This window comes from Pristis pectinata, chromosome 3, assembly GCF_009764475.1.
Source record: "Pristis pectinata isolate sPriPec2 chromosome 3, sPriPec2.1.pri, whole genome shotgun sequence".
Classification (NCBI taxonomy): domain Eukaryota; kingdom Metazoa; phylum Chordata; class Chondrichthyes; order Rhinopristiformes; family Pristidae; genus Pristis; species Pristis pectinata.
In genome coordinates this window covers 22,764,396-22,788,569 of record NC_067407.1, presented here as the reverse complement: position 1 = coordinate 22,788,569, position 24,174 = coordinate 22,764,396, and the positions used below count along the sequence as shown (strand labels likewise).

Here is a 24,174-nt window from a genome sequence, read left to right as displayed (position 1 = left end):
TGGTGTCCTGAATGAATACTTTGCATTAGTATTCACGAAGGAAAAGGATGGGATGGGGGTAGGGGGAGGGGTGGAGCGGTGAAAATCAGGGGAGGTGCCTATTATTAGTCTGCCATGTGTGTATCAGGAAAGAGGAAGCATTAGAGATATTGATGCACGTTAAGGTGTATGAATCCCTGGGACCTGATGAAATTATTCCAGGGTGTTAAGGGAAGCAAGAGCAAAGATTATTGTGGCTCCAATGGAGATTTTTACATCAACTTTAGCCAAGGGTGTGGTACTGGAAGACAGTAGCTGATGTTGTTCCCATATTCAAGGACAGTAGGGATAAACCAGGAAACTACAGGCCAGTGAGCCTTGCGTCAGTAGTAGGGGAAGCTATTGGGAAAAAAAAATTCTTTGTTTTTTTTATTCATTCAAGGGATGTGAGCTTTGCAGACCGGGCTAGCATTCAGTTGCCTATCCCTAATTGTCCTTGAAGGTGGTGGTGAGCTGCCTTCTAGAACTGCTGAAGTCCTTGAGTTATCTCAAAACTTATACAGTAGCACCCTCTACTGCATCAGTGTGATATTTCCATTTCCACAGCAGGTGTTACTTCTATAAAGGTTCAACACGGGTCTGGTTTAGAGTTTATATTACTATATATGTTATATTCCTGTTCAACCATGCATACCTCTAATTAAACAATGTTTACGTTTTACTCACGTTCCTTGACTATTCATCTACTTTACAATGTAACAGTTTGTGAATTAGCATTTTTTTTTAGCTGTGAATAAGTGGGGTTACATTGGAGTTCATGGTGTTATTTTGCACATTGTATTTGGTTCTGTTAACGGAGTGTGGTGTGAGGAGTGGGATAATGTAATCGCCCGGCTACACTCCCCATAAGCGGCGGGGAGGAACTGAACTCGGGACGACGGGGACGAGCTGCAGCGGTGCAGCCGGAAGCACGTGTTGCTGAGTGTAGCCGGCTGGCGAGTGTATCAGTTCCTGTGGCCGGGGGCCGGCTTGTAACCGGGGCTGCCGATGGCTTCCGCCGCGGCTCCAGCGGAGGACGATGGCATGGATCAGTTCATCGAACAGTTCAAGGGGAAGAAGTACAAAGATGGCTTCAACGAGGATAACTGGGAAGAGGTGGGATTGGGAAAACAGGCCAGGGCTGGGTGAGGGTGGGATGATCAGGAGCGTTTTCACCCGTTATCATATTGAATGGTGCAGCAGATCCGAGGGGCCGAATGGCTTGGTGTTCCTCGTATTTCCTACGTTTCAAACGATACAGAATTTCATATGTTTAGAAATACTGGTACATAGAATCGTAAAACAGTACAGCACAACACAACACAGGCCCTTCGGCCCATAATGTTGTGCCGACCTTTAAACCTCGCCTAAGACTATCTAACCCCTCCCTCCCACATATCCCTCTATTTTAAATTCATCCATATGCTTATCTAGCAATCTCTTGAATTTGACCAATGTATCTGCCTCCACCACAGCCCCAGGCAGTGCAGTCCATGCCCCAACCACTCTCTAGGTGAAAAACCTCCCTCTGATATCTCCCTTGAACTTCCCACCCATTACTTTAAAGCCATGCCCTCTTGTATTGAGCGTTGGTGCCCTGGGAAAGAGCTGCTGGCTGTCTACTCTTTCTATTCCTCTTAGTATTTTGTACACCAACAAATCACAAATCAAGGTCACAAATCTCCCTGATGGTACAAATGTTATTGTAAAATCATCAGTAATGGTTTGTAACTTTGTCAGCATTTTGCGGATGGCCTGATTAAGATTAGATATTCAGGGTTATAACAGAAGTTACCCTTATATCAGTTAGTTACTGCATGATCTGCAAATTGTGGCGGCTTCTGCTTTTTTTCAGTGTTATTGGAATTCTTCGTGATGAGACATTGCCTAGGTCTAGACCTTCCTGAAAATCAAGGCATAGAGCCATCGAGGTATCTGAATACCTGTGATAATAATGGGCCAGATGAGACTCGAGCTGTGTCAGCCCTCGCACAGTTGCACGTAAACCTGTTTAGGGCGTGCAGGAGGTCATCATTCCGCGCCCCCCATCCCCCACCCCCGACACGCAACCAGATCTCAGTTGGCAGAGGCTGTAACCCAGCACTGCAATGACAGCTTCACTATTTAAAATTTTCTCTGATATTCAGAGAGGTGCAATAGTTGGTGAACAGCATCAAGGTCACAAATCTCCCTGATGGACTGTTGAGATTGATTTGAATAATTAAAAGTAGTAATGGAAAAAAATAGAAATGTTTAAGAGGACATTTAGCTGGTACAAAATAATTAAATAAGTAATATTAACGTATAAACAAGACAACCACTTACCTTTGCTTACCTTTTGATGTCTGGATTGGCAACTCCATTAAAGTGAATGACATAGGCTGCTGTAAAGCTGACAAGTCAGATGCAAAGAGTCCAGTGGTGGAGTGGGAGATCTGTTCACCAACGGCTGATCTACAGTGTGTTCCTGATACCTAGATTGTAATGTCCATGTGCAGAAGTCAGAAATATCCTCTCAAAGAACTGCCAGCTGCAGCTCATTTTAATCCAGGCCAGTGGCTTTTAAATGTAACCCATTTAACCTTGCTTGTGCCATAATTTTTTTTGGTCTTGTAATACATTCGGCCTCCCAGTATCAGAGAGCTGGGCTTAATCCTGATATTGGGTGCTGTCTGTGTGGAGTTTGCAAGTTCTCCCTGTGACCACATGGGTTTTTTCTGGGTGCTCTGATTTCCTGCCACATTCCACAGATGTGTGGGTTGGTTGGCTAACTGGCCACTATAAATTACCTGTAGTGTGTAGGTGAGTAGTAGAATCTTGGGGGAGTTGATGAGAGTGTGGGGGGAGAAAACAAAAAGAGGGATTAATGTCGGATTAATATAAATAGGTAGTTGATGATCAGCGCAGACTCGGTGGACAGAAGAGTTTGTTTCCATGCTGTATGTCCCTATAACATTCTTTGTGCGTCCAGATTGTGCACCTTTTAATTTTAACCTTTTACTCTTTTTTTCTTGATTTAACTGATGACTGATGCGTTTTTACCTCTAAGCTAACTTTACCTTTCTCTAACAACCCACTTGTCCAAATGCAACAAACAAGACGCTGGAGGAACTTGGTGCGTCAGGCAGCATGTGTGGAGGGATGGACTTGGATGGACTTGGAATCCAGATGAAGGGTCTTGACCTGAAACATCAAGTCCATTTCGCTCCACAGATGCTGCCTGACCAGCTGAGGTCTTCCGGCATCTTGCTTGTTGCTCCAGATTCCAGCATCTGCAGTCTCTTGTGTCTCCATTTATCCAAATTATGTTCAGCTCTATTTAAAGTTCTGATTTTACCCTCATCTGATTATTCTGTTCCCTCCCTTCCCTTTACAGCTCTGTAATTCTTGCAAATGATTGTTCTGATTCCAAGCTTCTGTCCCTATTGAGTCCTTGAACATACTATTTATTCTAAAATCCATGGCTACTATCTACCTTTCCCAACACTCCAGATCCAAATTTCTCCAATCAAATTTCTCCCACTTTAACCACACAGCCCTAATCAACATCACAAATTAGATCATCTGCAGCTTAACTATGAGAATTTTCACTTCTCTATGACCTTTCTGCATACTTTTATAAAGCAATTCAAAACTGTACATTAAATCCTCTTCTGCATTTCCCAGTTCAGTGGAACTAACTTTGTTACTTCAGGTCTTGCCTGTATAATTGAGGCCAGAAGATCTCCAGGTATGGTGCCTCATCATGCTCCATACCATTACCTCTGGAATCCCCTTGTCTCTATGGATTATCTGCTGACACGCCCGCCACAACAGCCAGGACCTCCTGGTGGCCACCCACTTCAATTCCACATCCCACTCCCATACTGACATGTCTATCCATGGCGTCCTCTACTGCCATGTTGAGGCCAGATTCAGGTTGGAGGAACAACGCCTCATATTCTGCCTTGGGAGTCTCCAACCTGATGGCCTCAACATCGATTTCTCCAACTTCCGGTAACCCCTCCCCTTCTTTTACTACCCCCCTATTCCTTTGTCTTCCCTTATTCCTGTGGCTCCCTTCCCCCGCTTTGATGATCTGCCCATCTCCTCTCCTCCCCTGCTCCATGGTCCACTGCCCTCTCCTACTGGATTCCTTCTTCAGCCATTTGCCTCTTCTACCTATCACCTCTCAGCTTATTACATCTTTCCTCCTCCCCTCCCCTCCCCTCCCCTCCCCTACCCACCTACCTTCCCCCTCTCACCTGGACTTGCCTATCACCTGGACTCGCCTAACACCTGCCTGCGTGTGCTCCTCCCCCTCCCCCCACCACCTTATTCTGGCTTCTGCCCTCTTCCTTTCCAGTCCTGATGAAGAGTCTCGGCTCAAAACATGGACTTTTCATTTCTCTCTATGGATGCTGCCTGACCTGCTGAATTCCTCCAGCACTTTTTGTGTATTGCTGGGGGTCAGCTTCCACAAGTTTACTGGCAACATCTAGTTCTAACTTGCAACCACCTCGTGACCCTCTCCATTCCTTATTAATTACTTATTGGACATCCACTATTGGATGAGAGGCAAACCTTGGGATATTGAGAAAGCCAAACACCAAAGTATTTGCCAGAGAATTGGTCTTCATATTAAATTTCAATTTAAATGAAGAAAGCTGTAATATTTTATTTTATGTTAAAATACCCACGGTAGTGTAGCGGTTGGCATAACATTATTACAGTAATTCTGGCTGCTGTCTGTAAGGAGTTTGTACGGTCTCCCTGTGTCTGCGTGGGTTTCCTCCGGGTGCTCCGGTTTCCTCCCACATTCCAAAGGCATAGGGGTTAGGAAATTGTGGGCATGCTATGTTGGCGCCGGAAGCATGGCGACACTTGCGGGCTGCCCCCAGAACAATCTACACAAAGATGCATTTCACTGTGTGTTTCGATGTACATGTGACTAATAAAGAAATCTTATCTTACTTCCCACAATTTATGGAAATCTTACCTCGTTGATAAAAGTCAAAAGGTTTACCTCTTGCCTTGAGAATAGAGCTAACTTTGTAGATAATGTGCAAATTGTGATCAATAACAGAAGAGCCATTTACCCCTTTCATCTCAGCTTGTCATGTAGCAACCTGGAACTAGAGAAGGATATCAGCAGCAGGAAACTAAAGGAAGAAAGGGGTTGGCTCATGCTGATCGTATGTCTATTTGCTTTCCCTGTCAAGGAGTTTGACAAGATTCCAATGTTTATGAAAAAGGCACCAGAAGAACTTGATCCAATGGAGCATCCACAACTTGCCTGCATCCAATCGATATTGTATGATGAGGATCAATCTCCAGAAGGTACAAGCAAAATATATGAAGTAAAACTTATGCTAAATTTCCCCAATGAAGAACAATTGACAGATCCCTTCTTCAGAGAAAATGTTATACTCCGAATAAAATTTTCTATCAATGGCAGGTTGTTTTGTGTTCTATACAGAGCTGGTAAAATGATAGATTTTCTAAACTGTACTCTATTGGCCATATCCAATGTATATTTACCAAATGTGAGAAAGTAAGTTATTATTTTTAATCTACATTTTAATTACATTTCTTTAATGTAATCAATGTTTGAATCATTGAAATTGTGCAGAAATAGTTGGAGGGCATCTCAGGCCAATGCTGCAAACATTTTGCAAAGGACGAGATTGCTGGGAGCTTGACTGAGATCCTCGTATCCTCTTTAGCTATGGGTGAGATGTCAGAAGAATGGAGAATAGCCAATGTTGTTCCTTTGTTTTAGAAGGGCAACAGGGACAATCCAGGAAATTATAGGCCTGTGTGCCTTACATCAGTGAGAGAGAAATTATTGAAGCAGATTCATTGAAAGAGGATTTAGTTGCATTTGGAAAAACACAGACTTATTCGGAATAGTCAGTTTGGCTTTGTGTGGGGTGATATTGTCTTTCAAACTTAATTGAGTTTTTTTTTCAGGAAGTGTTGAATATGATTGAGGTAGGACAGTGGATGTTGTCTAAGTGGACTCTAGTAAAGCACTTGACAAGGTCCCTCATAATAGACAGGTCCAGAAGATTAAGTCACATGTGAGCCATGGTGAGTTAGTAAATCAGATCCAAGATTAGCTTGGTCATATAAGACAGAGGGGTGTTTCTTTGACTGGAGGTCTGTGACCTGCAGTCTTCCACAGGGATCAGTTCTGGTACAACTGCTTATATAAGTAATTTGGATGAAAATGCAGCTGGGCTGATTAGAAAGTTTACAGATGACACAAAAATTGGCAAAGTTTTGGGTAGTGATTAGGGTTGTTAAAGGACTTGGCAGGATATAGACCAGTTGCAAATGTGGGCAGAGAAATGGCAGATGGAATTTAATTCTTGCTGGTATGAGGTGATGCATTTTAGGAGGTCAAATGTAAGAGTAAGGTAAACAGTAAATGGCAGGACACTTGGGAGCATTGATGACCAGAGGAATCTTGGGGTGCATGTCCATAGCTTCCTGAAAGTGGGAACACAAGTGAATAGGGTGGTAACGAAGGAATATGGCATACTTGCCTCCATTAGTTGGGGCGTTGAATATCAAAGCTGACAAGTCACATTTAAACCTTTGGTTAGGTCTTATTTGGAGTATTGTGTGCAGTTCTGGTCACCATACTATTGGAAGAACGTGGAAGGTTTGGAGGGGGGCAGAAGACGTTAACCAGGATGTTGCCTGGATTGGAGAGTATTGGCGATAAAGAGAGGCTAGACAAATTTGGATTGTTTTCTCTAGAGAGTTGGAGACTGATGTGACCTGATAGAAATATATAAAGTTGTAAGACTCATAGGGTAGGGTCTTCTAGGGTGGAAATATCAAATACTAGAAGGCATAGGTTTAAGGTGAGAGAGGGAAAGTTTAAAGGAGATTTGCGAGGCAAGATTTTCTACCCGGTGTGATATGTGCCTGAAATGTGCTGCCAGGGGAGGTGGTAGAAGCAGATATGATAGGAATGCTTGAGATGCAGATGGGATTAGTTTAGATTGGCATCATGGTTGGTGCAGACATAGTGAGCCAAAGGGCCATGTTCCTGTGCTATATTACTCTATGTTCCATGAAGCCCTTCATGGTCCTCCATGCAAAATTAATTGATTAATTAGATTTGTATATTATTGGTCTGAATGATAGTTTTTCTATATTTACAGATTGTAATGTGTTTTACAGAACTTGCAAAGACATACAAGAATGAGGGAAACCAGTATTTCAAGGAAAAGAATTATAAAAAAGCAGTGGTCTCTTACACAGAGGGTCTGAAGAGGAAATGCACTGACGTGGAGCTAAGTGTCATACTCTATACGAACAGAGCTGCGGCACAATTTTACTTGGGTATAACATATTGGTGTTGGTTTATTATTGTCACTTGTACCGAGGGACAGTGAAAAACTTGTCTTGCATACCGATTGTACGGGTCAATTCATTACACAGTGTGGAAAGGGTATGACAGGGAGTAGTAATTTGTTCAGAAACTTATCACGGAGGATTTAGAATTGACTTTGAATCAAAGTAATGTGATATAAATTTTGAGTGTGGATGGGTTTGGGGCTGGATTGTATTTCTTCATAAACAGGAGTTTGCAACCTAAAATTAATTATGGTTTGTCACCTTTTGTTATTAAAACCATTAGAAATCAGAAAGAAGTTGCAACACAATCATCCCATTCAGCCCACGTGGCTTATGTTAACATTAAAATTCCTGACTGTCTGTTCCCCTACCCTTTCATAAAGCCAGTAATCTTACTTGAAGCAGAAGCGATAACATTGTGTTTAGTAGAATTGTTTTATAATGCAGTTGAGTGTGTGCTGAGGTGAGGCAGTACATTTAAGTGTTACTGTACTACAAGATTAGCTCTCATGGTAGCAACAAGCTATAAGTTCTTAGGCTCAGCTAAGAAGAAAATGATAGCTATTTATATACGTTTTTCTTCCATAAGACGCTGCACCTAGTAATGGCACATAGTTGGTAAGGAGAAAAAATGTGATGAATAGAAAAGTAAAATTAGTTCACTATTGGATTTGATATTCTGTCTTCAGGTAATAATCGATCAGCACTAAGTGATGTGATTGCAGCTCGGAAACTGAAACCAAATCACCTGAAAGCAATAATCAGAGGTAGTATTGCAGAAATGGTTCTTTGCTTTATTTTTCTTCCTGTCCGCTCCAAGGAGAAGTATGGTCTGTGACCTAGTTTTTTTTTGCTGGGATTGTCTTGTTTGGCTGTTAGGAGCTGCAAAAGCCTCTTAAAAACAGCTTTTGTGTTCTTTTTGTCCCTTCCCTTTAGTCTTTAGGAAATCGACAAGGAATACTTGGAAGCACTTTTCCAGTTTCTCTTTTCACTGCAGCAAAAACAGAAGTGGCATTGAGAACTCCATAAGCAGAGAACTGGAAGAGTGAACCCAAATTCCACGATGGGACAGTACAGCTCCAAAGATTTGTATTGCCCTGAAATACTCAGTAGTAATTACTTATGTTGCAATGTTTTATTCCACAGTTGGATTTAGATTCATAGAGTTATACAGTGCAGAAACAAGCCCTTTGGCCCAACTCGTCCATGCTCACTGAGATGCCTGTCTAAGCTAATCCCATTTGCCTGTGGCTGGCCCATGTCCCTCTAAACCTTTCCTATCTGTGAACCTGTCCAAATGATTTTTAAGCATTGTAACTCTACGTGCCTCTACCACCTCCTCTGGCAGTTCATTCTATATACCCACCACCCTCTGTGCAAAAAGTTTGCCCTTCATCAGTCAAGGCATTGAGTATAGGAGTTGGGATGTTATATTGCAGTTACACAAGATGTTGGTGAGACTGCACTTGGAGTATTGTGTACAGTTTTGGTCACCCTGTTATAGGAAAGATACTATTAAACTAGAAAGAGTGCAGAGAAAATTTACCAGGATGTTGCCCGGACTTGGGGGCCTGAGTTACAAGGAGAGGTTGCATAGACTAGGACTTCATTCCCTGGAACAGAGGAGATTGAGGGGTGAGCTGACAGAGGTATATAAGATCATGAGGGGCATAGATTGGGTGAAAGCATAGTTTTTTCCCCCAGAGAGGGAGGTGCTAAAACAAAAGGGCATAGGTTTAAGATCAGGGGTGAGAAATTTAAAAGGGACATCGGGGCAACTTCTTCACGCAAAGGATGGTGCGTATTTGGAATAAGCTGCCAGAAGTAGTGGTTGAGGCGGGCACATTTAACAACATTCAAAAGCCATCTAGACAAGTGCATGGATAGGAGAGGTTTAAAGGGTTATGGGCCAAATGCGGGCAGATGGGACTAGATTGCCGGGCAACACAGTTGGCATGGATGAGTTGGGCTGAAGGGCCTGATTCTGTGCTGTATGACTCGCATACCCTTTAACTCTCTCCCCTATCATCTTAAATATCTAGATAAGAAATATCTAGATAAAGTAGTGCAACACAAAATCAACTATGGGTGTGCTAGCTGATAGCGTTCCACCCATTCCCATCCCTTCCCCTTTTTATTATTGCTCATTGTTTTAATTGAACAAGAACTAAGAATTGCTACTTGCTCCAGAACCACATATACTGTTGAACATCTATTAGATTGCTCATTGATAATTAAAAGTAGTATAACAGTTAAGTGACTTGTTTTGATTTCATAATGTTTCACTGTGATTTCTTGATTGGTGAATTTTTTTTGCATAATAGTTTCTCCACTGGTATTTATTCTGCAGTTTTAAATTTTGATTCTGATTTTTGACAGGTGCTCTTTGCTACATTGAACTGAAGAATTACAGTAGTGTAATAGCATGGTGTGATGAGGGCCTCCAGATTGAACCAAAAGAAAAACAACTTATTGAACTGAGAGCCAAAGCTGATAAACAGATGGTGTGTGTTAGATATTGACTATAAAAAGTACTGTTATTAAGTAGTTCTGAATGCAGGAGATATAGTCAATTCAACATACATATTCCATAGTTACCAGAGATGGTCAGTGTGGTTCTCCAGGGCAGCTAAGATCTTGCCGATTTAGAAAGTGCTAGCTGATAAAATTGGTCAAGTTCTTGCATGGCTTTAAGATAAGATAAGATTTCCTTGTTAGTCACATTGAAACACACAGTGAAATGCATCTTTTTGTGTAGTGTCCTGGGGGCAGCCCGCAAGTGTCGCCACGCTTCTGACACCAACGTAGCATGCCCACAACTTCCTAACCCCTACGTCTTTGGAATGTGGGAGGAAACTGGAGCACCCGGAGGAAACCCATGCAAACATGGGGAGAACGTATGAACTCCTTACAGACAGTGGCCGGAATTGAACCCGGGTTGCTGGCACTGTAAAGCATTACGCTAACCGCTACACTACCATGCCTTTAAAATGTCAGGATGGTTAGTGCTGCGATTCTTTGCTCAGCAGGAACTTGCGCAGACTCTTGACACGCAAAAATCCTAAAAACATAGCAGAGACAGGATGACTTTAAGCCATCAATTTGAATTGAAGTTAAACCCAATGGACAGATTATTATTCGATTTATTATGCCATCTAGTGTTGAATTACTGACATAATTTTTTATTTGATAGCGTGTTGAAGAGCGTAATATAAGAAAGGCAAAGTTGAAGGAGAAGAAGAAACGGGTGCAAGCAGAGGCTTTATTGAAAGCTATCCAGGTAGGGATCTTGGAAAAATGGAGAAAATAGGCATGTTTCAAATTAACTGCAAGTTTCACGTTGTACATAATGTTTAGGTATCTGATCTTTTGATATGCTTCCTGATAGTGATGTAATCATGCATTTTCCATACTTTGCTTTGCTTTAATTGCCTTTTTAATGCCCTATAGGAAAGAAAGATCAAATTATTTCAGCCTCCAGAGCTGTCCAGTCAAAACTCTGATGATGAAGATGATGGAAAGGAGGACAACAGCATATTAAAGACACTGCTTAATGGAGTAAATGCTGAGAACGGCCATGTGGTACACCTGGATGAAAATGGCAGCTTACATTGGCCTGTACTGTTCCTATATCCTGAGTATGAACAAATGGACTTCATCTCAGCCTTTCACGAAGATACCCGGTAAGTATTAAAAATAAGGTGCCTTTTACTTTTAGGAAATCAATGCCATCATCTTTTTGAGGGTAGGGCACCTTAAAATTGCCTCTGGTGATTTTAGTACAATCTGGGGGGGGGGGGGGGGGGCAGGCATTGATTTGGTGTACAGTCGCACATTCTTGTAGTCTTGCAGATTATTGCTATGGTGATAAGAAATGCACACCAACAAACCTTCAGTGAATGAGCAACAACTACTTGTGAGTTACTTTTCTCCTTATTGAGTACATTGTGTGCACACTGGTGTGTTAGTCCTTGTGTTTATAGAGATTCTGATGCTCAAGAGCTTGCACCCACCAACCAACCCCATACTTGCTAACACACATTAGCTCAGTTAAACAGCACCTCCTCAATTTTAAAATTCTCATTCACTTTCAGATACATCTGTAATTCAACTACTCCCCATTGGCAGAATTGCTCTAGACCACTAATGCTCCAAAAATATTGGCATTCTGCTAAATTTCGTCTCTTGCTGAAATCTGGTTTTATTTGTTCCAACATTTATGCCTGTGGCTTCAGCTGGCAAGGTTCTAAGCTCTGGAATTTTCTCCAAAAACATCTACCCCACAACCGACCTCCTTTTCCGTCTTTTGTGAGATTCTGCATCAAATCTACCATTGACCAGGGTTTTCGATACTTGCTCTGATATTCCCTTGCATTGTTTAGTATCAATTTACAAACCCACAGACTCCCACAGCTACCCCGACTACACCTCCTCCCAACCTGTAACTTGCAAGGATGCCATTACATTTTCTCAGTTCCTCTGTCTCCGTCACATCTGTTCTTGTGATGATGCCTTCCACTCCAGGGCATCTGAAATGTCCTCCTTTTTCAGAAAACGGGGTTTCCCCCCTCCCCACTGCTATTGATGGAGCCCTCACCCATATCTCTATTTCCTGCACTTCTGCCCTCACCCCATCCCCTCCCCTGGGCATAACAGGGATGGAGATCCCCTAGTCCTCACCTAACACCCCACCAGCCTCCACAGCCAACATAACATTCTTTGCAACCTCTGCTGTTTCCAATGGGATCCCACCACCAGGCACGTCTTCCCCACTCTGCTCTCCGCAGGGATCACTCTCTCTGTGAATCCCTTGTCCACTCATCCCTCCCTCCCCAGGCATTCATCCCTGTGACCGGGCAGTGTTGTCCCTGCCCCTACACCTCCTCCCTCACCACCATCTAGGGCCCTAACCAGCCCTTCCAGCTGAGGCAGTCTTTCACATGTGAATCCCTCAGTATTATTTATTGCATGCGGTGCTCCTGATTGTGGTCTCCTCTACATCAGTAAGACTGGATGCAAACTGGGAGATCGCTTCATCGAGCACCTTCGCTCCATCTGCCGTGCCAGCCAGGATCTCCTGGTGGCCAGCCATTTTATTTCCACTTCCCATTCCCACACCGACATATCTGTCCATGGCCGCCTCCGCTGCCAGGTTGAGGCTAAATGCAAATTAGAGGTACAGCACCTCACATTCCACTTGGGCAGTCTCCAACCTGATGGCATGAACATTGAATTCTCAAACTTCCGGTAGCCATTCCCCTCTGTCCCTTTTTCCCCCTTTTTTATTTTTTTCTCACCTCCTGATCCAACTGGCCCCCATCACCCTATCTTTCCCCTCTTTTCCCCCCCCATCTGCCCATCACCCACACACTCCTCTCACTGGTTCCCTCCCCACCTCTCTCCCTTTATTCCATGCTCGACTGTCCTCCCCTGTCAGATTCTGTCTTTTTCAGCCCTTTCACTTCTACCTATCACCTCCCAGATTATGACATCATTCCCACTCTCCTCCCTCCCTCATCTGCCTATCACTCCCCTCACTTGGATCACCTGCCAGCTCTTGCTCTACCCCTTCCCTCCACCTTTTTATACTAGCCATCTCCCCTCTTACTTTCCAATCCAGATGAAGGGTCTTGACCTGAAACATCACCTGTCATTTCCCTCCATAGATGCTGCCTGACCCGCTGAGTTCCTCCAGTGCCTTTGTGTGTTGCTCCAGATTTCCAGCATCTGCAGTCTCTCTTGTGTCTTAGTATCAACTTATCTTTGTTAATGACTCTATTGAAATGACTTGGGGTGTTTTGCTACTTAGAATTATATCACTAGAAGTTGTTGACAACCTGCAAATACTGGAATTGTGCAATCTTTATTCTTGTTTTATGTTGTATAATTGGTGTGAGACTGCTTGGCAGCAAATATTTTTGAAATAATATGAACTGAGACCACAAGAAATGAATCAACAGTGTGTACTGACTGATCATGCCATTGAACACCCTCCGCACTGAATGTATCTTTGTGAAGTACCTGAGGGTGAATTTTTATGCCTTATGTAGAACTAACATCAGTTGTTTCTTTTCAGGTTTACTGATCACTTATCAGTAATGTTTGGTGAGAACTTGCCCCCATGGGATACAGAAAAAAAATATGAGCCAGATAATTTGGAGGTATGACTTAAATGATGTTTACTGGATCTAATTGGAGTGTGACCATATAAAAATGCCAGTTTGGACTTTTGATTTTCTTGTTCTGGGTGGCTTGCAATCAACTTATCTTTGTTTTTAATTGCTGAATTAGGAAGGAAAATTTTTTATTCTGGTTGAACTGCAATCCACTTCATAAGCAAATTTAATAGAAGTTCTAGTACAGAGCTCTCAGTATTGTCATAATATATTTGAAGCAGATAATTGCTTAAAAAAGGCAGCGTGGGATAGAAAATTTTTTAAAAAATCAGGTTGAAAGGACAAAAATCATTCACATATCTGCGAATTTAGCCTCAGAACATGCACTTAGTAAAGAACCACAATTTCTAAAATAGAGTTTTGATTCTGACACTCACCTGATAATCCTTGATGCTAAGGAAACAATTGTGCTAAGCGAGCTTTCAGGCATATACATGCTGCTTGGCCATAATCACATAATACTGCATGTTTTTGAAATAAATTGGAATATGGGCTGCGCATGTTATTTAGCAAAATGCGAGGTAGATGGGATCGTTCTTGTACAAGTTAATTTGGAGTGAAATAATGATGTAAAAGAGCATTCATATACTTTGCTTCTTGTTTTTACGCTTGTGTGGTTTTAATTCATACTTCACAGTGGGATACACTCTGAATAAGTTTGATGGAGCTCAAGGACAAATCTTCTAATGCACCTTCAAAACAAGCATTTTATTTCTAATTTTTTACTTTGGAGGCTAACCACATTCTGAGTAATATTGCACACAATAGTCTTTGTATTCAGGGTGTTGAAATGGTCTTTATGAGTCAATAATAATCCATTCTGGTAATCACACTCATACACATAAATAACTCAACTTGTCACAAGTTTTCAAAAGGCAGGACTATTGGGCATGCATGTGCTTGTAGGTGGCCTGGTTAACTATTGCAAGATGTAGAAAGGAATGCATGTTTGTGAAATCTGTAACCTAATTCCTTACACTGCTGTAATAACCAAGGAAAGGGCAAATTAACTTAAATGTCTTTGGTAATATTTAACATAATTGAAGTTACTTTATTAATTTAATGTGGTGCTTGGAATATTTGTGGCCATAGCTGTATTTTGAAGATGAGCAGACTGGAGGTCTTTTCCTGGTGGACCCTGTGTACACCCTCCGCCAGGTGTTGAGTCATCCCAGGTGAGCAAAATGACATTCTTTTAACCACAATTCGTGCTGAGCTTTTTGTCATAAATAGTTATTTTGTATGAAGTAGCTGTGCCACCTTTAAAGTAATTGAATATTCTATGGAATGTATATTACAACTCTGAAATAGCTGGGTAGTGATGTAGCCCATTGTCCTTTTAATCTTTGGACATTGGATTGGGGGCCCCTTTGACTTTTGATTTAAAATTTCACAACTACCTTATGAAACTGAAGTTCATATTCAAGCGTACAAAAAAAAATTTACCAGGCATCTTGGCCCTCAACAGATATTTGCACCTGTTATATTTTAAGGCTTTCTGTATTTGAAACATTAATTCTTCTGCTCCATAAAAATGGTGATTTTTGGTATCAATTCATGTTTTACTGTATCTTTGGCTCTAGATACGTCGTGAAGGCTGGCAATCCAAGAATCATAGTTCTGGTTAGAGGTTCGTCGTTCTGTGAAGACTTTATCAGGAAAAAATCTTCAAGAAACTTAACTCATCTAAATTAGTATTTGAATTCAATCTGCAGCAGGAATTGACTACTTAGAAACTGAAGAAAGGGTCCTAAAACAGTCCTTCATGCTGAAGCAGTGAGTCATGGTACTCTATGTTTACTCTTTTACAATAGAGAGACTGAATGCAGACTGGGTGAACACTTTATGGAGCACTTGCAGGGATAACCACAAGCTGATTTAATTTATCATCTCATTCCCACAGTGTGGTCTGCATTTATAGGATGCTGACCATAGTGTGGTCTGCATTTATAGGATGATGAATGCACATTTGTGGAACTGGGTGTATTGTCGCCACAAGGACTTCATATCAAATTCTACAACTTTAGGTAATTTGCTCCATCTGTACCAGAACTGGCCACTTCTGCTAATAAGTCATCCATCGGTGACATGGTTCAGTTTTCTTGCTCTCCCAGCCCTGCAATTTCAGACTTTCACACTTTGTATTCTCACTAACTGTCCCATTAACTAGATGATCTGACAGTTAACTGCTTTTTAAAAAAAAGCAAGACTAGCTATATGGGCCACAGTAGTTTCTTCCAGTACCCTATTATGTATGAACTATTCTAATCAAATAGACTAATTTTCCAAGTATATCTAAAGTTGTACATTAGTCACCAGCATTCACTGGAAAATTACAACAATTTAGGAGAATGTTCTGACATGTAGTGATGGGATTCTTTACTTTGCCATGGTCCAAATGGATTTATCACTGCTTGCCTAATCCTATTAAATTGCAAAGAGGAAGAATGAAAGTCCACATGCACATCCATCATTATTACCCAAACAAGGATTAAGATGGACAGAAATACCACCTCAATGATACTCGTTTGCATATTCCAGTAAAATATACTGTTCAAAGTTTTCTGTATTTCCCTAATTTGTATGATTACATACTGTAGGTGGTGCTGTTGACATTTAATCTATGTGTGGAAAGGTGCAGGTGGTTTACTGCTCACCAAGGCAAAGTGGTTCACATTCTGGTTCAAAAATAAACTTGTCCAAGTATTTTATTCTTACCATCTTTATAACTTGGTTAAATTGGTTGCCATATAGTACAAATTTATCCCATTACAAATGAGACAACACAGATTACATAAAGATGAGGCATTGTGATACAGTGCAAGTTGGTTTGAAAAGGCCTTGTATTTGGGGTTACTTTCTTTCAGCTGGTTGTAGGCCTCTCTGTTGGTTGACAATCCAATGTCCTGTCCAAGCCCACAGCTCTTTTCAATCAGATGCATGTCAGCCATAATTTCAGAAGTTATCTGCCCGAACCATTGAGCATTGAGTGCAGCAAAAGTAACACAAATGAACAAAATTATAATCTGCAAGAAATGCATAAATATTTTAAATCAGCACTGTTGGAAATCTGACTCGAGATAGTTCCTACACTGCTGTCGATTTAATGAAGGGCATTTTCTACTGTGGGTTAATGGTCGTTACAAATTCATGAGACTAGCAAAGACATCTCACTTAAGGTCACATTAGCAAGGAAGATGGATTAAACCGCATATCTGACAACTATGCCACCTAATATCCACCACTTGGAATATTACATCCTCTTAGACCAAGAATATGCCATGCACCTGCATAGCTTGAGTGCATATAATAAGCATCTGTGCAAGTGAACAGATATTCAGCTAATAATTCACATTCTTCAACATGACTACTGCAGTCAACATAAAAACAAAGCCATCCACCTATTTTTTTTAAATAAAGAGAAGGAAAATGTAAGAAGTAGCTAGGATGGAATGACAAACCTACACATCCTTCCCTAGCGCTCTCAAGTAGTTTGCAGGAAAGGGTGCTATAGACGACCTTAACAAGTACCTCCGCAATAGCAAAAGGCTTCCCACGGGCATCTTCCCCCAACATTAGTCATCTTTACTCCTGTTCTTTCCAAATCTCTTAATTATATCGAATGGCAATAGTACTGTACATGGTACCTGAAATGTCTCCTCTTCATTTAACAGCTCACTGGGATGATGTATTGCAAAGATGATTAAGTTAAAGAAAGCACAGGCAGATCCAAGGTGAAAGTAGGATGGAAAGAGTTTGCTCTGGATGAAGCCAAATGTGTGTCTGGTGAGGTTGCTGCCCATGATAAAACCTGCAAAACAAAACAATGATATTAAGATCGAGGAGAGTGTTACAAAATGGACTGTTGCTTCTATAGCAAGGTGGATCCCCACACCCTTCCCTAAAACAAAAGAACAAAATCTATTAGTCTCAGGATATCCCAAATGTAAACAAGATATAGTATACCCATGAAGCACAAATACCCTTCACCTACATCAAATACTTCTGCACTACTGAAAACTCAATAATGCGTGGCAACTTGGACAGCTTTGCAATGATAACCTAAAATCTAATTTAGCTCAGCACTGTGAGTTTGTTTTGATGCCAATATTAAACTGGGTGCGGGGTGCAAAATAACCACATCAAAACAACATCACATTCCTCAGAATGAATTCTAAATAGAATTAGCAATTTAATACAGTGTGCATACAAGTCAGCAGATACAAACTCAGAACAGTTAGAACAAAGAAAAGGTTGTCTATGCAATAGAACCAATACAAAGCCATCATTTCTGCTGAGCTTAAAACAAACAATAACAAATATCAAATGGACTCTAGTAGATTCCTGGATCACTTCTTTCCCCATTTCAAAAGCTTACCCATGACCCACCCTGCCCTGCAACCATTAATCATTCCAATAATGGGAAATGCTGGGTTAGCTAGTTCAATATGCAGGCTTGAGTTCACCGGCAATGCAGTAAGCTAACCTGGGCTTTTTTATAAAGCGAGAATCTCTCCCCTAATTTAAAGTCAGCTACAGGCACTTGAAAAATTTTTACTCAAGACTGCTTGGTCTGGAATTGACAAATGAGGATAAGAACAAATGATATGGTAGTTCTCAAGGGCTATAGGTGATAAGTAAAATGGAACTTTTCGGGCTACAAACTGGAGGTGGTGCCGGAGAGATAGAGATGGGAGGGAATTCCAGAAAGAAAGACATGTTAATAATGGACAGAAACTTTGGCCAGATATGGAAGACCATAAATTGCAGGTAAATAAAGCGTTGTTGGGCTTTTTAACATGCGACTGTCTTCAAAGGCAATAGGGAAATCGAGCAGGTCAAGGATGATACCTCAGTACAGTTCAAATGTTATGTGATTGTTTTAGTGCTGTGGCAGGAGTGTAAACATGTTACAAGTGTGATGGTGTGGACAGCAAAGGTCCAGATTTAGGAAACAACAGCACATTCCTGGACTTTAGAGATTAAAGAACAGATGGAGATAGGCTGTTATGCAAAGGGAATGGGTTTTCTGAGGAGCTGTTATTGAATGCTCTGAGGAGGGAGGGGATTTTACTTTATAGTTGTGGTTGACTTGTGAATGGTTTCTTCTAATCTGGTAATCTGAAAAAAAATTTTTTTTTTAAAATAGTGCAGATGCTGGAAACGGAAGCTAAACCAAAAAATAAGATACTGGGGAAAAAAAAACTTAGCAGGTCAAGCAGCATCTATAGAAAGAGGTCTGTGATCCTTTGTCAGAACTAGCAAAAAGGCAACAGATGAGAATAGAATTTCCAAAAATTACCAACGTCATTTTCAACATTATGAGAACAGATACAATGAGGGCAATTTTAACTTAATCAGGAGTAGTTCTGGTCTTGAAGCATTAAAGTCAAAGCTTCTCTTTCATTCCCATAATGTCTGAAGTTAAATCTCGTTTCTTCTGTCTCCATTTTTGTTCAGATTTGATTAAATCAGAAGAATTATTCTCATGCTTCCACAGGTGGTGGCAGTGAGTAAGACAAAGTTTTATATCGAATGGCATCAGATTATTCCTATAGGCATTCTTTGATCAGCAAGTTACGCTGGATATTGCAGCTATTCTAATCAAATGGTGGTGCATTTGAGGCTTTAGACACCAACGTTAGACTTGCAGGTCTTGCCACAGTGGTCACGAATGTAATGGTGCTATGCCTGCTAGGTTTTCAAATAATTTCCTCGGTCAGGTTTCTGTTCTGTTTCAAGTCCTCATGCACTCATATTGGACACCAACATGTCCAAAGGGAACACTAGCTTGTAGGAACCAAGACTTTGTGAAGGTTTAGGTAATTTCCAGAAGTCTTCAAGTCCTAACTGCAGATACCTTTGAAAGTGCAGTTTTGGCACTTTGCTCTTCTCACCTGCAGTTTATTTAAACTGTACATTCTCTTGAATACAAACAGAAAATACTAGAAACACTTGGCAGGTCAGGCAGCATTGTAGAAAGAGAAACAGAATTAACATTTCGGGGTCAAAGACTTTTCATCATTTTGGTTTTGACACCTTCCTCTTACCTAGATGAATCAAGTCCAACAGCACTTAATAAGCTCAGCACTATCCAAGACAAAGCAGCCCACTTGATTGATATCCCATCAACCACCATAAACTTTGATTGGAACACAGTGACTGCAGTGTATACTGTCTACAAAATGTACTGCAGTAACTCACCTTGACAATTCTGACAGCACCTTCCAAACCTGACAGCTTCTACCAGGAAGGATAAGGCAGTGACCATACAAGAACACCATCATCTTTGCACTGGCAGTCAGGTTGCACAGTGTCCTCAGTTATTTTGCTTTCCTTCTTTGTTGGGTCTAAATCCTGGAACTTCTACCTAACAGCACAGTAGGAGTATCTTCACCAGAACGATTGCAGTAGTTCAAGAAAGCAGCTCATCCCCATCTTCAATGAGTAGTTCGGCATGGGAAAAAATGGTAATCTGGCTAGTAAAACTCAGATCCTAAAAAGTGAATGGGAAAAAAAAAGTTCTTGAGAAGGTGATGGTGAACAGCTTTCTTGAACTGCTGGAGCCTCTCTGCTGAAGTGTGGAAGAAAATTTAAAGCATCATTAAAAAAGGGTCAAACCATTTCTGCTGACAGCTGTCTATCCTTGGTTAACTGCCAACTAACTAACCTTATCTAGCTTGCTTGTTCTCAAAGAAAGACATGGGAACTTGTCTTTCTTTGGAATCATTGTTTCATGATGTACCCTAACGCTGCAGGCAGAGTAACTTCTAAGCTGATAGGTGCTTCGGGTTATCGCCTAGAACATGCTGTGAAACTTTTGTACTTGTGTAAATGCTTTTTGTCACGTATATTTTAACTATAAAAATGAACGTAATCCTTTGCTGAGCAGAGTTTCGGAACTCCGCCTTTAGGAGTCTGAGCTCTCCATGATATCATGCTACAATAAAGGCTTTCTGAAGCAGATGCCCTCTGGGTCCAAGTAATCCTTTTCCGCAACAGATTGAAGGTTCTCTCACGGTGCTATGGGTGATAGGCCTCATCCCACCAAAACTTTTTCTATTGCTGGAAATCTACCTGTTACGAGCAACAATTCCAGAAAAGAATTAGTGCAGCAAAGAGACACCTACCAGATATAAATGTCACCCATATCTGCATCCCCCAGAACGTGGACAGGAAAGTCAGGTGCAGAAGTTTTGCAAGTGTTGTGGCTTCTCCTTCAGCAGGCATGTCAATTGGCACAGTTGACATCAAAAGGCAGGGCAGACCAAAACCTAGATTGAGTTACAAAAAAAAAATACCTGGCCTTGGAGAAAGAAAATCAAATTGCGCACAAGATGATCATCTCCAACAAACTATGATTAGCAGAAGACAAAATATACATTTGGTAGGGGAGTCATTCAGGACATTGGCAACTGGCCCAAATGAGGAAATGGGGGTGAGCCCGATTCCATTTAAGTTGAATACAAGTGGTTTGGTCTTACAAAGCAAGGTTGGCATCTAATGGCATATTCATATCAAACTCACATCACCCCTAGTCCAATTACATCCCAGCTTTTAAGCCTTAGGCAGTTCACAACTGTGATGTTCTTTTTTTACCCTGAACTAAGCTACAAACTTATCATACTATCCCTATCATGACTGCCTGAGTTCACTGCAGCATGGCACTAACCATCTCTCCATCTCTGTTTCTACTTCAGCCCCCGGATTCATGGAACTTCCTTCCACACTTTGTATGCCCCAAGGACAACAATGCTGTCCAAAGCTCCATACCAAATTCCAATTGACCACATTCTGCTCAAAGAATTCTGATGAAAAGTCAGATCTAAAACTTTTCTCTCCCCACACAATTTAAATATTGCCAGCTGTTTGCTGGCTTTAACTTCCATTGCATTAACAGTTTCTTTGCAAGAGTATTAACCATTTCTGCTTTATGTTTTTTTTTTAATCATTTGTGTTATCCCGCCTATTTTTTGTTTCAGTCCAGTTGGCTAATCTTTCAATTTTGAAATCAGGGGTATTTATATCCAAACACATTATCCATTTTAGTTGTTCAGATTCTGTCAAACCTGCATGGGCAAAAGAAACTGGAGAGCTTTAGCTTCCATTTAATACAAGCTCCTGTGTTTCACAATGGACACATGGCACTCAGACACATGTGTGGAAAATCACAATGCATGCCATATTAACAATAGTACGTTTACATGCAGTGAACAAAGTATACAAAGCAGGCTGAATTGATGCCATTGCTGTCATCGTGCACTCAGTGTATCAAATAGCACCCTCTCTTAACTTCAGAGAAGTGAACGTAGCAGGAAGGTTTTATTTTGAAGGGATGATTAATTACTTACTGGTTAGTTGCTACTACATTTCTTTCAGCTGTTAGTGTGACTATACAACATTGCTTTCCAACGTTGCAAAGGTCAACAGGAGAGAGGTATTTGCAACATCTCCTAGTTTGCTGTTCTATTGCAAAAGGGAGGTCACGATTCGTAAGAACTACATTTCATTCACAGTTTACTAGAGTTCAGTAGGCAGAAAGGGCTCATGATTTTGCCAGGATTGCTGGCTTTGCTATGGAGCAGAATGTCTCTGATTGCAGATACAGCACTGTAGGCACTGTACATCATCTTGTGCTAGAACCCAAAGGAAACACTTGCTGATCATACAGCTTGTGCAGGACCATAAATAACAACTCATACAGGTTAAATGGCCGGCATTCTACTAGCAGTACCTTTTTTTTGTATTAGTCCACTGTGCAAGCTGCAATGTGAGCACCATGGCATTCCTAAGGGTAGCCAATGGGCAACATGGTTTATTCACCCATAACATGGATGATAACTCTGGTACACAGTTCGTACACACTTGTATAGAATGAAAACCTCACTACCACCCAAAATATGAAAGAGCAGACCATTGGCATGCTGAAACACTTCTTTCCCCGTACTGTTCTGGAGGAGACCTAAAGTACTCACTAGAGTGGATGACCAGATTTACGGTAGACTGCTACACAACTTGCCATTATACAGGCACAGATCTTACCACCTACTGTACAGTAAGCAGCGACACAAAGGAGAAGGAGATGGAAACTAGAAAAGCTTTCTCTCACTTGGTAGTCCACAAAGGAATCATTCAAGTGTGACATTAGTAACAGCTATCACAATTCCCCATTCATTAACATCCCACATCTGACCTGCCGAGTGTGGTGTAATGTTTGGATGATGTGACTGCCATGATTGACTGGATGGCGGGTGCGTTTGCAGAAGTGCAAAGGTGACTGAAAGATTGTTTGGTAAGTAAGCTGATTCTTCTCCTTGCACATAACCCTGTGAACAGATGGTTAAAGCTGTGTATTGACGCTTCGGGAGAAGCCAAGTGGACAATAATGATAATTCGCAAAGAGAACCGTGGTCACAATTACAGCGATACCATGATCGTTTAATAAGTGGTTGCAATTTTCTTAAATAGTTTAAGGCGGACTAGATTTCTCAAGGATTGAATTCCAGGACTTCCATGGTCAAGTCTTGTCACAAGTTTTGCCTGATACATCAACAGTTAACTACGTGATGTGGCATTGGTTAGAGGACTAGACTTGTGCCTTAAGGGTAAGTATCGTGTGTTCTGGTGCCATTACGGTAGGCGACGCCAACAAGCATGAACGCACCGTTCCCGAAATTGTTCTTATGTTCGTCCTTAGATGTTCATTGACCAAGGAATTACAGCGTAGCTCAGCTGGGCTTCGGTCAGGAAATCACGCAGAGCTGAGTGCCAACATTAAACAGATTCGAAACTGCGGTGAGGTTGGTGGGTACCGGAGAGGAAATGACTGAATACGTGTGATGGAGACTGAGGGACGATGGAGGCTTCGCGGCGATCGTTGAAGCATAAAGTTTGATCTGAGACTCTCGCAGGCCTCGTTAACGAAACTGCAAACTTTAACAAAACTAATATATGTTTGCTATGGAATTATTTTCACCCTGTCTCCAAAACAAAGCAGAAGTTTCCAAAGCCCCCTTAATAGATAAAAAGTTCAAAAGCTACCCCACGTTTAAATGTAGCTTTTTGCCACAATTAATAATAAGATTAAGTATTTATGGATAAATCATCTTCATTTACAGTAAAAAAAATTGCAATTCCTAAAACTTAATTAAAACATCAAGGAATATGTTCTCGAAGTTGCACTTGCCCATAAACTTCAAGCATTTAGTGAAGCTTCCTAAGGTGCAAGAAAATGCAACTTACTCACCCACTGAATGCTCCTGTCCCAACAGGGAAACTCTCCGCTACAGCCAAACACTGTCAATCACGTCCCATTTCGCCCGACGCCGCTGATTGGTTCAAAAACTCAGTAGGTTTAATGACGTTTTCTAAGGCGGAGCCAATCGGTTAATACGAGCAGAGCCCGATTCCGAATCTGAGCATGCGCGGTGAAAAGCAGCACCATGGGACTTGTAGTCTTAACTGGCAATTACGTCAAGAAATCGTGTTGGCGGTTTTATTTTAAAGACCGGAGAGCGCTAATGCGTGGGAAATTCTAATCGCTGAAATAGTAAATGAGTTACAATGGGATCTTGTGGTTATAATAGAACGAAGAACGCTGCTTGAGGCCATTGGCCTCAGAACGGCA

At 41.3% G+C, this 24,174-nt stretch overlaps 2 protein-coding genes across 4 annotated transcripts; one reads left to right on the top strand and one right to left on the bottom strand.

Moving 5' to 3' along the window:
- Positions 1 to 910: 910 nt before the first annotated feature.
- Positions 911 to 16,258, top strand: ttc4 (tetratricopeptide repeat domain 4). Its single transcript, XM_052011439.1, has 10 exons — positions 911 to 1,134; positions 5,220 to 5,337; positions 7,195 to 7,356; positions 8,061 to 8,138; positions 9,751 to 9,875; positions 10,565 to 10,651; positions 10,822 to 11,054; positions 13,448 to 13,532; positions 14,640 to 14,722; positions 15,131 to 16,258. The coding sequence occupies exons 1-10, from the start codon at positions 1,027 to 1,029 to the stop codon at positions 15,240 to 15,242; spliced, it is 1,191 nt and encodes a 396-aa protein (XP_051867399.1). The 5' UTR covers positions 911 to 1,026; the 3' UTR covers positions 15,243 to 16,258.
- si:ch211-121a2.4 (transmembrane protein 205) lies at positions 16,238 to 24,173 on the bottom strand. Of its 3 annotated transcripts, none has more exons than XM_052011440.1 (4): positions 23,794 to 24,173; positions 20,678 to 20,821; positions 17,195 to 17,358; positions 16,238 to 16,573 (listed from the first exon to the last, which is right to left on the bottom strand). In XM_052011440.1, the coding sequence occupies exons 2-4, from the start codon at positions 20,796 to 20,798 to the stop codon at positions 16,271 to 16,273; spliced, it is 588 nt and encodes a 195-aa protein (XP_051867400.1). In that variant the 5' UTR covers positions 20,799 to 20,821; positions 23,794 to 24,173; the 3' UTR covers positions 16,238 to 16,270. The 3 variants fall into 3 exon arrangements, with proteins under 3 accessions (XP_051867400.1, XP_051867401.1, XP_051867402.1); XM_052011441.1 differs by lacking the exon at positions 23,794 to 24,173 and adding an exon at positions 23,212 to 23,486; XM_052011442.1 differs by lacking the exons at positions 20,678 to 20,821; positions 23,794 to 24,173 and adding an exon at positions 19,752 to 20,500.
- Position 24,174: the final 1 nt, after the last annotated feature.